This window comes from Dipodomys spectabilis, unplaced genomic scaffold (assembly GCF_019054845.1).
Source record: "Dipodomys spectabilis isolate Male_0828 unplaced genomic scaffold, ASM1905484v1 ptg000071l, whole genome shotgun sequence".
Lineage (NCBI taxonomy): Eukaryota > Metazoa > Chordata > Mammalia > Rodentia > Heteromyidae > Dipodomys > Dipodomys spectabilis.
In genome coordinates this window covers 1,553,750-1,570,090 of record NW_024870748.1, presented here as the reverse complement: position 1 = coordinate 1,570,090, position 16,341 = coordinate 1,553,750, and the positions used below count along the sequence as shown (strand labels likewise).

The window sequence follows — 16,341 nt, the reverse complement described above, 5'->3', positions numbered from 1 at the left end:
ACCTGTAAACGCCAAATCAGACCTTTCTCTACAGACAGAAATCAAAATAGAGTCAATAAATCCCTGAATTCCATTCAATGTTTCTCGATTTCACAGAAGAAAATTCCCTTTGTGCTATCCATTTTTTAAATGACTTCAAAAGTTTAACTCATTTCTCAGCTTCTCATTCATCTCTGCCCTTACAGAGCAGTCACACCATTTGTATGTTTAGCTTATTTGAATGTAATTACAGTGTTCTGTTATGTCTCTCCATCTTCTACATCTCATGTAAAGTATTCTAAGTTTGTATTTGGCTGCTGTAATTTCTCATATAGATTTTATTAGTGAAGCAATAGATGGTCATTTTAGTCAAAGAAAAACACAGGATAGGTACCTTTGTTGAATAGTTTAAAGAATTGTACTGATTTTTAGAATGGACCTGCTTTCTTTTCCTTCTTTGTTTTATGTTTTTTTATTGTAAAAATACTGTACAGAGGGGTTACAGTTACATGAGTAAGGCAATGAGCACATTTCCTATTGGGCATTGTTACCTCCTCCTTTGTTTTTCCTCTACCACCCCTGCACTCCCCATCTCCCCAACTCCTCCCTCCCTCCACCCAGTTGTAAATTTTGTTTTCAACATAGCATCTTGAACATCTTATTGTTACAATGGGTCAACCTGTATCCTTATTTCAGCATTTTATTATTTCCCTTCCCCTCACCAAGCTAGAAAAATGTTTATACAATATACAAGGCACCAGCAACAAATACAGTGAAAACAGGGTTAAGTGAAGTAAGCCAGGCCCAAAGAAACATAGGTTCCATGGTTTCCCTTATTTGCAATAACTAATATAAGTCTAAGACAAGCAGAAAAGGTCAAAAACTATTTACATATGACCATATAAGATGATGTTAAGTGAAATGAACTTCAAGATAGGGACACAAGTTTTTTTCTTTCTTGATATTGTTTTTGATGGATTTAAAATGTACTATGCGATTTTTTCTCTTGTATGTTCTTTTCCTTCTTTAATCACTCCTTCTTTCCTTCTCTGACCCTCCCTCGTACTTTTCCTTCCTGCCTTCCTGCCTACCTGCCTGCTTTCCTATCCTTTCTCCTGCTTATACTCTTCATTTTCCCCCCTTTTCTCTCCCTCTTTCCCTCCTTAAGGTGAAGCACTGCGAAACGACATGGGCTTATTCTTTTTTTTTTTTTTTGTTCTGGTCATGAGGCCTGAACTCTGGACCTGGGCGCTGTCCCTCAGCTTTTCAGCTCAAGGCTAGTGCTCTACCACTGAGCCACCTTCCCAGCCCCGACAGGTACTTATTCTTGATGAACCAATAATAGAAGCTGAAAATAAGGCCTGTGCTCTGTACCTGAGGAAGCGCAAGGTATATATCTGGAGGCTAATGAATTATTATGACACTAGAGAGAAGGGCTTGGGATAGTATGGAGGAGACCCAGGAAATAACTATTGAAAGCAGATATGTTAACTGCTGAGTGAATGTCATGAACAAAAGTGGTCTCTGAGTGTTTAAAGGTAGGTAAGATCTCCATTACCTCAAAACTGGTTCAGTAAATTGCATCACCATTTTACCTAGTCTCTCAAGCTAATTTTTAAAAACAATAATCTATAAATCCTTCCTTTCCTTCACTTCCCACAGGTAATCTACCCTCAAGTTCTGTTGCTTTGTCTCCAAATTATATGTCAACTTTATACACTTCTTCCTGCTGTTTGAATTACTGTCATTATTACCTATATCACCAAAATGGTTTTTTAAATTATTTTCCCTTCTTTTACTATATTTTAGTCTCTATAGATGCTTAAGTCATGTGACTTCTCTTTTCAGAAGCTTTCAATGACTTCCCATTGTGGAATCCACACTCCTGTTCATATTCTATGGCTATGATCTGCCTCCTACTTACCTATTTCTTTCCATCTACTTTTCTACTTCACATTACTCTTTAGCCCCATTGTTTTTTCAGTTCCATGGGATATTGGCACTTTTAATTTCTACTTGAAACTCTTACTGTTCTTCACATGGCTGCTTCCTTCTAATCTTGCTATATATATTATGTATCCATTATATGTATAGAGTATATGTACATTATACATATATACACATTATATATGCTATATATAATGAGTGGGTGAATGAATCATTGTGCAGTGGAATGGTCATGGAAGACTTTCTTTTGAGGAAGTAGACTTTGAGGTGATTTTTAAAAATAGAAGGATGGAAATAATTTTCGTAATCAAGATGAATGAGAGAATTTCAGTAGTAGTAGAGATGAAGTTGCTGAAACAGGTGTGTTTCTTGCATATTTTGGCAACAGTGTAAAGTGGGAACTTCCAGCAGTGGGAGGTTCTCATGGGTAGAATAGGAAGAACAGGTTTGTTAGTTGGTTAAGGTATAATCATTTTGAGTCATGAACAGACTGATTTTCCCCCTAATGTGGGAATAGGCAGACATCAAAAATTTTGGAGCAAGTTCCTGCTGTAGTGCTTTTAGAAGATTTTCCAAAGGAAAAAATAGCACAAAAGTTTATGGAATACACTACATTAGTCCTACCAGCTGAAGTTTTACAGAGGAAAGAAATACTGTATTTATTTACATGAATCAGAAAGGTTTCTTTTGGCTTTACGACCATATAATTGTCTCAGTTACTTAGATGATTTGAGAAAAGATACTGGAGTAAGAAATAGACACATGTCATTTCTTCTTTTTCTCTAATAGAGATTTAATGATCAAATATGGGATATGAAATGAGGAGACAATACATTAATTGTGTTCTCTGCTTTTGAATAAATGAAAGTTACTGAGTTAGTAGAACTAAGCTTTAGTTTTTCAGAAATTTTAGGAAAGAAGCTGCTGATTGTCAAACTTCAGTTCTCAAAACTAGATTGCTGTATTCTAGATTGCATTATACACAGTAAAGAGAAATAGGCTAATTCACTCACAGTGTTTGAACAAAATTAAGTATATTAAAAATTAGAGCATTCAAGCTATTTTGGTACCCTAGTCAAACAAGCTCTGCTTGAATACACGGAGTTCCTTCCTGAATCTGTCCTTTATTCTTGATTCTTCTTTCCTATATCCCCTTCCTCCTCTCTTGTAATATGCTGCTTACCTATTCTCAGGTAGGTACTCTTGCAATATTTCTTTAAAAACTACTCTTCTTGAATGCTACCTTTTCATAATTCTTTTTTTTTTTCAATCCTGGGATGAATTCAGGGTCTGGCTACGGTCCCTAAGCATTTTTGCTCAAGGCTATTGCTTTATTACTTGAGCCACAGCTCTACTTCTGGCTTTTTTGGTGCTTAACTAGAGATAGGAGTCTCACTGACTTTCCTGCTTGTGCTAGCTTCAAGCCATGATCTTCAGATCTTGGCCTCCTGTGTAGCTAGATTATGTGTGAGAGCCACGAGCACCCGGTCCTTCTCACAATTCTTAAAGGAATTAGTCCCTAATGTAGCAAGCAATCCAATAGCATTCTGCTGTTCAGGAATTTTTTCATGAGTGTGTTTTCCTGTCCATTACTATTGGAGCCATATTACATATACATTTATCTACCAAAGATTGAAACGTAGCATAATGATATATACAAGTTAGGATTAGTACCAAGACACAAATAAAGCATCATGTGTCTTACATAATATATTTTAAAGTCATAGAATTATAGAATATTACATTAAGAAGAGACACATTTTAGGTGAGGAGACTAAAACTAGTAAGTTTGTCAAGGTCTGAAAACTAGTTAATAGTAAAGTTTGGATTAGAACTCTGGGTTCCTGCTCCAGGTTTATGAAATTTGATAATATTATGGAAGACACTGGAAAACACAAGCTTAAGGATTCCAAGAAAGGATCTAGTGATGCAGCAAAATGAGAGTAGAGTGAAGAGTACTCTGGTTTCCCAAGAGCAAGCTGGTCTTGAGTTAAGTTACCCAGAAGGACATTATCTCCAAGTACCTCTTCCCCAGGAAATCAGACCTTTCATTTTCTCCTTCCTTCCCTGACTCTGGAACACCCAAGTCAGAGGAAATTCATACTTATTCTGTAACCAGAGTTACAGGAAAATGTCTGATAAAGAAACATTATCTTATGAAACATCATGGTTTGTTGGATTTATTAAAGAAGCTCTCACAGATAACTGACTTTAGGGGCTCATTTAGATGAATTATGATGTGTATGCTTTTAGCTAATTAATGAATATATTATTAATATACCTTGCTATAAATTGTGTACACTCAGATTAAATTTTGGAGACTGTTTTGATGGAATATGTCTTCAGTGTATTACTCACTCTTAGAAAAAACATCCATACTCAAAGCCCAGTTTAGAGACTCTTCACTCATTATTTTTATCAGATCATTGTCAAATCCTTGTTAACTAAGAACCCAATGTGATCTGGTGGAAGCAGGGGACGTTGTCACCAGTCTCACATTGGTGGCTCAATTGCCATGTGAAGAGCTCATTTCTTTCGACTAGTTTCCGCATCTATGATGGGAGATAATTAATTATGGCCCCAGACTGGATTCATTTTCTAAAATTTTCCAGTGTTGGCCGTTGTCTAGTTTAGATATTTACTCTGTGCATTTTACAGCAGATAAAATTTTTGAAGGGGCTCTTTTTCAGTGTCTCAGCTATCCCAAATTACTTCTCAGTGAGGACATGTGTAGTTTAAAATTTTGATTCTAGGCAGTAATCAGTGGCTTATGCCTGTAAGCCTAGTTACTCAGGAGGCTGAGATTTGAGGACTGCAGTTCACAGCAAGCCCAGGTAGGAAAGTCTGTGAGCACCTTCCCTCCAATTAACCACCAAAAAGCCACAAGTGGAACGATGGCTCAAGGGTGCTAGCCCTGAGTACAAAAGCTCAGAGAAAGCAGTTAGGCCCTGAGATTAAGCCCTAGGACTGGCATGTACACACAAACATACAAAAAACCCCTCCAAAACAAATTTAAAGAACCCTAATTTAGATTCCAGACTTACCATTGTTTGATTCTTTTATCTTAACCTTTTATTTCTTTTGAATAGTAAAAACAACTTAAAAGAATGTTAGCTTTCATTTATTGGGAGAAAAGAACATATGAATTAGAGATTGAATGCTACTATTATACGAATTTCCAAAGAGGAGAAGCAATGCCTCTTCTTACCTCGTTCTGTGTCATACAAGTACACAAACTTCTCCCACTTGTAGTAGCCAAGAAGACTCAGAATAGCGCCTTTCAAGGCTGGGCGCATTTGGATGACAAACTGCACATCTGCATCGGTGGGGAAGCTTGGTGTGACAAAGGACGTGTGCAGGGCCCCACAGAAGGAGGTCAAGGTGTTCATTGACATCTGGTCATAGAATCCAAAGATGGCATACACCCCTCTTGAAAACTGGGAGCAGACTGCAATGAGAGAATGAGAAAGAACATTTAATGTACCTGCTGTCCATTTCTGAAGCTCCTAGAGTATCAATTCAATGTACAGTTAGGCTCTGTTACATGCTTCAAAATAAAACCAACTCCAAGACCTCAGACTATCCCTGGAGGCCTCTGGAAGTCTACCTGTTCATCAGAGGAATTAGAAGTAAGAGTTTATTGTTCCATATTGTCTATATTTACTGCAGGCAGAAAACTAAGACAATGTGGGATGGTGAATGTTGTCTTACCTCTTTCATTAGTCTTCCTCACTCATCTCTGAGGCACTGTAGGTGCATGTTCTCCCACTATAGCTACTCAAGGGACTTTTAGTGTAGCCATGTTCCATTAGGGTATAATTGTTTTTCCATCCCATTCCTACTTTCTCTCCTAAGTGACCATAATGTCTGAAGACTTAGTAATACCAACTGAAAATGTATGTGCTAGGAAATGTGGTACTTTACCCAGGTTATGTAATGATTCAACTATAATTATGTTATGATTAAAGCCCTTTGTGTAGACTATTAAATTACAGAGATTCTCGATTCTGGGAATGCTGTGAAAACGAATGTCCATTGAGTCATGGGGATAGATGGCTGCCTGTTATGCCCATATGTAATTGGCAAAGCTCTGCCTTGATATAGTTGCATTTTTCTTATAGACTCATTAGTCCACATGTGAAACTTCAATAGCACCCTCATGGTTGTCAGTTTCCTTTCATTTCAAAGTGGGTCATACCCCTTCCTCTTTGCTCTTCTAGCAGATGAGCTTTAAAAATGTAAAGCAATTTCAATATTAGCTTCAATAGAACATAATTAACAAAGCAAAGAAGCTACAACAACACCGTGTGGTGAATTTCCAAACCAAATGGAAATGAATTTTAGATTATTTGTGCCACTGCCTCCTATTCATTTGAAGCAAGCATAACAGGCATAATGTGGGGTGAATTAAGGGGTCTTGCATGGTCTCCCTTATCTGCTAGGAAACTCTAAATACTACAGTTAGTCTTACTTCTTCAGTTTTAGAATGTTGAAAAAGTTGGTGGCTTTGAAGAGGGATGAAATAATCTTTTAAAGCTATTATCATGGTAAGATGAATTAATATGTCCAATTAGATGCTGGGATGAGTAGGAAATCAAAAAGATAAGTTTTGGTATGAATGAATGGATTGGCAAAAAGAATGATACAGTCGAGAAAATCTTCCCTGAGAGAAGAAACAGTAAAGTCATTATACTTCATTGTTGGTGGGAATGTAAACTTGTTCAACCACTTTGGAAAGCAGTATGGAGGTTCCTCAAAAGACTTCACATAGAACTCCCCTATGACCCAGCAATCCCAATTTTGGGCATTTACCCTAATGTTTACAAAAAAGACCACACTAAAGCTACCAGCACAACTATGTTTATTGCAGCATTATTTACCATAGCTAAGATATGGAACCAACCCAGATGCCCCTCAGTAGATGAATGGATCAAGAAAATGTGGTATATATACACAATGGAATTCTATGCTTCCATCAGAAAGAATGACATTTCCCCATTTGTTAGGAAATGGAAAGACTTGGAAAAAATTATATTAAGTGAAGTAAGCCAGGCCCAAAGAAACATAGGTCCCATGGTTTCCCTTATTTGCAATATCTAGTATAGGTATGAGTCAAACAGAAAAAGTCAGATAATGTGATGTTAAGAAAACGAACCCTTAAATATGTATTTTAATGTTTTTGTTTCTTTCATGCATGTGTTTCTAACGCATTTATAAGATTATTTCTTTGTTGCTTTGTATGTCCCTCCCCCACAGTGTAACCCCCGCTTTCACTATATTTGATGTCAGTATAACATGTGGAGGAGATGGGGACAAACAAGTCGTTTAAGGATTCAGGTGGACCTGTTGCAACAATGAGAAGTACAAAATGTCATGTCAAAACCAGTTTTACAATGTCGGTGTGTGTGGGGGGGGAGGGGGGGTATGATTGGGTGGGGGGGGAGGGGGGAGGCTGGGAAGGGAGGTGAAGGGTAAACAAAGGAGGAGGCTGCAATGCTTGGTAAGAAATGTATGCATTATCCTGCCCAGGTAATTGTAACCCCTCTGTACAGTATGTTCTCAAATAAAATAAAATAAAATTTAAAAAAAAATAAGGAAGGTACTGAAGGTTGAATAAAGGTATAAGAAGAGAGCCAATTTAATTCATTCTTGACTATATTAGAGAGTCCTTGATACCTATGGTATCTTGCTTTTCAAAAATGCTATGTAAATGTATGTTAAAAAGGACTGCTCACTTTTACCAACCAAATTCATCAATCATTAGCTTAAGGATGGCATTGCAAATTTATCAGTCACTTAACCATCTCCAACATGGGAGACAACAGCCTTCAATATGAGGCATTCTAAGTGACCTCAAAACATATGGCCAGAAAAATTCTGCATATTAGAAATAAAAAGCCAACTAGAGGATTAACCTAGGGTGCTTCATGGCAGGAAGACAGAGGGAGTACTCAGAAACAAAAAGGATGTGTTGGTGTTCACCCATAGTTTCAAATTAATCATCCCAGTTTCAAATTAATATTGTAAATGAAGAGTGTTAAATCAAGTCAAATATTGTCCAATGCACATAATATTCTGTGTATTGACCAAGATTTCACAATATAATGCTAACCGCCATAAAGTGATAAAAGCCAGAAATAATGATAACAGCCATTAAAAATATAACAATAATAGTGAATTATCTAGGCACCATATTCAGTACTATATAACTCTTACCTCATTAAATACTGTCACAAATCTTATGAGATATTATTATCATTAGTATTTTTTGTGCCAGCATTGGGGCTTGAATTCAGATTATTGCAGTCTTCCTTTTTTATTTTTCTTAAAGCTGATTCTCTACCATTTGGCATTTTACTGGTTAACTGAAGATAAGTGTCTCATGAAAATTTATGTCTAGGCTGGCTTTGATCTAGGATCCTTAGATCTCAGCTTCCTGAGTTGCTATAATTATGGGTGTGAGCCACCAGTGCCTGGCTACCCTTACTATTTAATTGATATTTTGTAGCGTCTCTTTGACTCCTAATCACACTCCTTGGAACCTCAATTCCAGCAATGCCATCGGAATAATTGTTGGTTTATATGAGATAGGGTTTTCAGAGTTATCAGTTTGAACTAGATAACTACATTTGAATTTCAGAGAAGTTAAATTTTAGTGTAAGATTATCACATAGATTAAAATATTCTGTTGATCTGAAATTCAAATTCAACTGAGCATCCTGATATTATTTTGTAATCTCTGAAAGAACCTGCCCTAACTAATGTCATGGATCTAGAAAGCTGAAACAGTTATGACAATATCATTAAAATCAGTTGAATTTTAATTCAATTGTTGTTTATCTGAAATTCAATTAATACATAACATACCTCTGGGGAAATGTAACAAAGAAAGACCTGACTTGACTAGATTTGGGGAAATAATTGAGTAGAAACTAAGATCAAGAGAAATATACAGATGTCATCTACTACTTTGGTGTTTACAAAGCCCTTGATGTGCTGAAAGACACCAGCTAGTGAAAGTATCTTATGGTGGTAAATATTTGGTCAATAGGAAAAAGATTTTGTATTACTCTTCACACATTGTTTTTGAACCACAGGGACATGGAATTAATTAGTCCTTACTAGTTTGTCCTTCGATCTTTCATACTTTGTTGAATTTATCTATTTCTTTAGGCTATAATGAATACTTACAAACTCATTACCCAACACAAGAACTGTATAACATTACCAACAACTTATTTTTGCCTGTGAATTCTCCAATGAACCCCTTTTCTTGACAATCACCCTCCCCCTGTAAGCAGTATCTTAAACTTGCCATTACTAGTATTTGGGTGTTTAAAAACATCCAAACACATACACCTAAACACCATATTGTTGTTTTTATTTTTTATTTTTTTTTATTGTGAAAATACCATACAGAGGAGTTACAATTACATGGGCAAGATAATGAGTACATTTCTTATCAAGCATTGTTGCCTTCTCCTTTTTTCCCTATCCTACCCCCACCCCCACCACCTATATCCTCCCCCCAAAGTTGTAAAGTTCGTTTTTTCAACATAACAACTTGTACATCTCATTGTTGCAATGGGTCCACCTGTATCCCTATTTAAACGATTTGTTTTTTCCCTTCCCCTCCACAAATTATACCAACATCAAATACAGTGAAAGCAGGGGTTATTTTTAATTGTATTAAAACTTTACAACAACGGAATCACAATGTGTATTTGATACTCCAATTTTGGTATAATTATGATTTGTCTGCAAGAAGATGCACTCAGTGGTGTTTTCTTGTATGTGTATGAGAAAGAGACAGAGAGAGACAGAGACAGAGACAGAGAAAAGGAGGAAGGAAGGGAGGGAGGGAAGGAGAGAGGGGTCTGGGGGCTTGAACTCAAGGCCTGGATGCTATCCCTGAGCTTTTGGATTTTGTTCAAGGCTAGAGCTCTACCATTTGCACCATAGCTCCAGTTTCAGCTTTTTTTTGATGGTAATCAGAGATAAGAATCTCAAACTTTCCTTCCTGGGCTGGCTTTGAACTAGGATTCTCAGCTCTCAACCTCTTGAGTAGCTAGTATTAATTATAGGCATCAGCCATTGGCACTCTGCTTCAGTGAGGTTTTAAGCCTGTGTGTGGTAATGAGCACAATGAGATAAATGAAGACCTTATACAAATATGTGGGGAGCAGGTGTGGGATAACCCACTAAAAGTAAAAACATTCTAAATGAAGCATAGATCTTTGGTTGTGATTCAGGCAAAAGATTTGGTATTAGTAGGTCAGAAGCTATCCTCAGAGAATAATATGTTGCCATAGTTCAAAAGGCAGACAGAGTGGAGGACATAAATAACAAAAGTGTTAAGAGAAAAACAGCCACTCTACTCATATAACATAGAAGTATAGCTTCCCACAAATACTGACTTTTAAGCAATCACCCTTACTCTACCTACTCCAATGTAAGAAATGCAAGTAGAAGACATAGTGAGAAGTAGCTTAATGCAGAAGATAGCTTCCATGTGAGGGCAAGGTTAGAAGCCTCTGCAAGAACCAGGCACAATGGGAACCTACCATGGCTGATTCTTGGGCTCATTCTTGGCTACAGAAAGTAGAGTTGAATGAAACACCGAGTTTACCCACAGGACAACCTATATGTTTTTAGATCGTTAGAATGAGCTGGAAGGAACTTAAAAGATTTTTTTATTGTGGCTTTTCAAGCATACTGGGGGAATCTTTTACCCAGAAGAAATTTCATGTAGAAAGTGCAATATATAAAAGAGGCAAGAGCTCTTTTGATTGAAAAGTTCCATTGATCTGATGCCTCCCTATCATACAGAAACTGTGACACAAAGAAAGATAGTGTCTTGTACATGGTCACACAATGAATTATGAAGCAGTCTCTTAGGAATAGCTTCTCCATCTACTCTTGTGCTATCTAGGGTAACAGGTCAGGATGTGCCTTTCATGAAAATAACATCCTTAATGCCTAGATCTCAGCCAAGGGCATACAGTTGGATATATCCTATGAATTGCTTTCTGGCTGCTTCTATCTGCTCCCTTCATCCCCCTACCTCAGGTCAACAGTGACAGCCACTGATAGATTGATGAGCTTTTGGAAATATGATTTTTTTGAGGGGGATATCCATTTCATTTTCCTGAATCATTAGCAAACCACATCTATTTCTTCTATCTTAGAAGAAAATGTTGATGGGAGAAATATTTGTCTTGGCAATCTTATGAGTTCATTTAGCAGAGAGGAAAGGGCGATAAATTTTGAGACAAACTACTCTATTACAGTGATTGGTTGTGTCACTTGGTGTAAGTTATTTCACACAACTCTGAGATTCAGCATTGAATCTCACAGCCTCAATAGTGATAGAAGCCAATAATAATAATAATAACAACAACAACAGCTATTGACAATGAAAGTCAATAATAATGATAGCAATGTTTATCTAGGCACTGGGTTAAGTACTATACATATTTCTCATCTAATACTCCTACAAGCCTTATGAGGCATCACTACCATTATTGTTTAATAACTTGGAGATCATAAATTGGTGCTTATCACATGTTAGGCAATTATTTATTATCTCTGTGCCTCTGACCTAGTTTCTTCATTTGTAAAATTGGGATAATAATATCTGTCTTGGTAATGCTGTGGAAGTTGAAAGTGAAGTTATTCATGGGAGACACCTGTAACAGTGGCAGGTGCATAAGATACTAAAATAATGCTATTTATTCATTTAACAAATAGTTATTGAATATCTATTATGTGTGGGATAGGTACTCTTATAGGTTTTGGGAGATAGAGTGACAATAATATCTTGTTCTATTGGAACTTATACATTAACGAGGGTGAAACACAATAGATGATTTATAAATAAGATATAAATTATGTCAGCTCTCTGTGGTCAGCTTTTTTTCTTAGGATCCTTTGTCCTGTGTTGACTCTGTAATACTATCCTCCAAACAGTAATCTCCATTCTCACAGTCTTAAGTTCCCAGGTGGTACATTTTTACTTCCCTTTCACCTTTGCTGTCACTTCAGTGTTCTTTATTAGTCTCAGTTCTGAGTATTAATAATGGGTTAATAAAGAAACCCTGCTCATTTGGCTCAACAATGTCCTGTTGTTCTCTCTACCTCTCTCTGTATAGTGCCTGTACTAGTAAAATGTTATTGCCACCTGGGGCCTCTGCACCTTCCTAGTATGAAGCAGCTCCATTGTTTGCTTTGTAAGCCAACCTGTCTCCATCTTTTCCCATTAGCAATACCAGATCGTTCTGGTTTGAGGTGTTGTTTCTGACTACATCCTGGATTCCTAGGGACTCTAGTGTAGCTCCCCAGCTGTGTTCCCTTCAATGGAGAGTGACAAGAAAGGCTGGAGCCAGCTGTCATGCTTTTATTTATAGTCCCCAAGTCTGTAGGACTGGGACAGGTATTGTTAATGTACAGTGTGGCAGCTAATTACGCCACCCATATTCCAAAAGGCCTCATTACAAAAATGTCAAACAACTTGATTATCCCAAAGATCAGAATAACAATATTGCATATCATTTACACAACACTTTTCATACCCTTTTGAATCAAGGGGAATAAAGGAAACTGAAGTCTCTTGCTGACTTAATGATCACATTTGAAGCCAGCAGGAAACAGAAAAATACAGCTATGGAGGAACTGATACAAAATTGTCACAAAAAGGTTTTCCAGCTAATACAGGATTAGCATGTACTTCAGTAGGCCAAAAGATATAGTACTTGGAGAGAGTTGAAGAAGATCATATAAAATGGCAATTTCAAAAGGTATGGTGCTAGTCTATGGTAGATTTTTAGTCTGATAAAATAAGTGTGTGTGTGTGTGTGTGTGTGTTATGTTGGAGTAAGGCCAATAACGGTTCTTTCTTAGGAGTTCCTTCTCTCTATAACATTTCTACTTTTTGTGTTATGTGTAGAGTACTTATTACTTTGAAATCTTGGTGATAAATGATGTTGGTGATAAATGATGATTATGTTTACCATAGAAGAGATTCTATGTATGTGTGTATGTATGTATGTATGTATCTATCTATCTATCTATAATTGTATTTCTTATTTGGCAGATAAGATAATGGCTCTCCAAAAGATTTTCATGTCCTAATTCCCCTAATCTATGAATTAGATTACATGGTACAGGAGAATTAAGGCTTAACATTGAAGTAAGATTGCTAATTGTGACATTATCCTGAACTATCTTCAGGGCCTACTGTAATCACAAAGCTCCTTAAATGTGGAAAGCATTTATCCATCACTATCTTTGAAGTTGAAAAGGGCCATGGACTAAGCAATGTGGCTGCCCTTTAGCAGCTGCAAATGGCAGGTTGAACAGGGTCTCTCTTAGAGCTTTGAGATAGGAAGTTGCCAATAATTTATTTTTTAGTATGGCAAGAACTATATAGGAATTCTGGCCCACAAGAAGTAGAAGATAAACTAAACTTTTGTTTGAAGACACTAAATATTTTTATTAATATTCACTATTTACACAAAGGGGATTACACTGTGACATTTCCATTTTAATTTCTCACCTCCCTAAATTCATCATAATCTTTAACAGCAGTATCTAGCAAGAATATGGTAAAAATGGCAACATTAAATGGTTGATAACTCTGGTAATGAAATAACAGTCCTTCAATCTTTTCTCTCTGAAGTATTTACTGGTCTGAGAAATTCAAAAAGTATAAACTAATAATCTACTATAATCTTCCTATTCAATATCAGAATCTTTCATCATATGCTTTTCTTGAATCCTCCCAATATCAAGGAAACTCACTCATTACAGGGGTACTTCTGGTAGCTAGAAAACTCTTCTTTTTAAGTGCTACATGATACATCTTTTCCAACTCCACATGTTCTCAACTTAGTTTTGCAAGAAGCTCAATAATGCAAGGATCTACCCAAGAGATACACAATGGCTACTAGCTATTTACATTTGTATCTGTAGTCCCTCTATGCTGCTTTCTTCCTGTTAAGCTAACATATCTGCTAAAAGACTCCATTAACCCCTAAATCTCTACCATTTCCACAAACTATCAACGTAACTTCTCTCTCATCCTCACTAATGATGGGTTGATACTTCTGAAGCCTCATTTCTGCTACCATTACTCTACTGAAACAGAAGTTTGCTGATGGCCTCACTGCCCCATCCAGCTCCATTGACAGATGTTGTTACATTTGAATGCTGAGCACCATTTGATAGCATTGGCCAAATCTCACAGATGATACTTTCCTGTTTCCAGAGCACTGAATTCTGCAGGCTTGTTCTCTATAGACTCCTTTAAAATTTCTTCTTGATCTGGCTGCTCAGTGAATATACTTTCAAAGATTTTTGTCCCTGACTCTTTACTTATGCTGAGGTTTTTTTTTAATTGAACACTAAATGACTTTTAATTAGATAAATATTCTTTGAAGGGAAATATCCTACTATTTCCACATGAATATTTATAAAGTCCATACCTGTAGAATAACCACACTCCTGAGCTCTAGATTTCTTTTCTTTTTGGGTCATAGGTCTTGAACTCTGGGCCTGGGCACTGTCCCTGTGCTCTTCAGCACAAGGCTAGCTCTCTATGACTTGAGCCACAGCGCCACTTCCAGTTTTCTGGTGGTTAATTGGAGATAAGGGTCTCATGGACTTTCCTGCCTGGCTTGGCTTTGAACCATGATCCTCAGAACTCAGCCTCTTGTGTAGCTAGAATTACAGGCATGAGCCATGGGTGCCCAGCTGAGCTCTAGATTTCTAACTGCCCAACTAACACCTTCAAGACATCACATATTCAGCATTTTTTTCTCTACTTTCATCCTCTAATCATAGGTCTGCTACTTTTGTCCTTGTTTTTTTTTCATGCATCACTTTTTTCAGCCAAACAAATCAAAGTCCTAAGGATCATTATTTTTCTTTTACCCTCTCTCACACCTTGTATTACTCTTTTGTAATGCATGATGTATTTAACCTCTAAAGCATGTAGAGTATTCATTGTTTGCCTTCAGGTCATTAATCCTCCTCTCTTGGATGATGAGAGTAGTCCCTTTACTGGTCATCAGATTGGAGCCTTTTCTGAGACTCCTATGAGACTACAATTTCTACATTTTTTGTTCCAATTTGTTAATGAAAATATACACACCCCATTTCCAGTTTCTGTGAGAAACTTTGGTGGATATGAGTTGATTTTTTTCTTTAATTTTTGAGCTCTAAGTATATTTTAGATATGAGACCCTTGTCTATTGTATGGCTAGTAAAAATCTTCTCCATATCTGTGGACTTTATATTTTCTTGCTAGCTATGTCCTTTGCCATGCAGAAACTTCAGTTTAATGCAGTCATCCAAATTTTCTTTGATTTGTTATGATTCTGGGTCTTTATTAAGGTAGTTTCTTCCCATGCCAAGGAGCCCTAGTATTTCCACTATTTTTCCTATAATATGTTCAGGGTATGTGATCTTACATTGAAGTCTTTGATCCATTTGGAGTTGATTCTAGGGCAGGGTGATATATAAGGATCCAACTTTAGTTTTCTACATGTGTGTAGCCAATTCTGCCAGTACCATTTGTTGAAAAGCAATCTTTCTTTCATCCTGTGTTTTTGGCTCCCTTATCAAAGATTAGGTGGCCATAGGTCTATGGGTTAATTTCTGGGTCTTCAATTCTATTCCATTTCTTCTCAGGCCCAGTCATCTGCCAGTGCCAAGCTGTTTTTATAACTACAATTTTATAATAGAGTTTGGGGGGCTAGGAAGGTGGCTCAGTAGTAGAGTGCTTGCCTTGCATGCATGAGGCCCTGGGTTTGATTCCTCAGCACCACATAAACAGAAAAAGCCTGAAGTGGAAGTGGTGCTGTGGCTCAAGTGGTAGAGCACTAGCCTTGACATGACGAACTGAGGGACAGCATCCAGGCCCAGAGTTCAAGCCCCATGACCAACAAAAACAATAGAGTTTGAAATTTGATATTGATATTCCTCCAGCACTGTTTTTCCTGCTAAGGATTGTTTTTGCTATTTGGGATCTTTTATTATTCCATATGAATTTTTGGATTGCTTCTTCTATATCATTGAAGAATTTTGTTGGGATTTTGATGGGTATTACATTGAGTTTTTGGATGTTTTGTGGTACTGGAAATTGAAATTAGCACCTCAAGATTGCTAAGAAACACTGTACCACTTGAGATGGGTGATCTCAATCTTGGTACTCTTAACATTTGTGGATGGATAATGAATGCAAGAGCTGTCCTGGGCACTGTAGAATGTTTAGCACCATCTCAGGCTTCTCCTCATTAGATTGTTTTGTGTTGGTCATGGGGTTTGAACTCAGGGCCTGGGCAGAGTCCTTGAGCTTTTATGCTCAAGGCTAGTGCTTTTGATCCACAGTTCCACTTCTGGTTTTGGAGTGGTTAA

The 16,341-nt window shown here is 37.1% G+C and overlaps 1 protein-coding gene across 1 annotated transcript in view; it reads right to left on the bottom strand.

Annotated features, from left to right (window-relative positions):
• Gria3 (glutamate ionotropic receptor AMPA type subunit 3) overlaps positions 1–16,341 on the bottom strand; it is a 261,812-nt gene that overhangs the window by 205,803 nt on the left and 39,668 nt on the right. Inside the window, exon 2 of the mRNA XM_042682411.1 lies at positions 5,135–5,374. Within this exon, the coding sequence (XP_042538345.1) occupies positions 5,135–5,374 (240 nt within the window). The remainder of the gene's footprint in view (positions 1–5,134; positions 5,375–16,341) is intronic.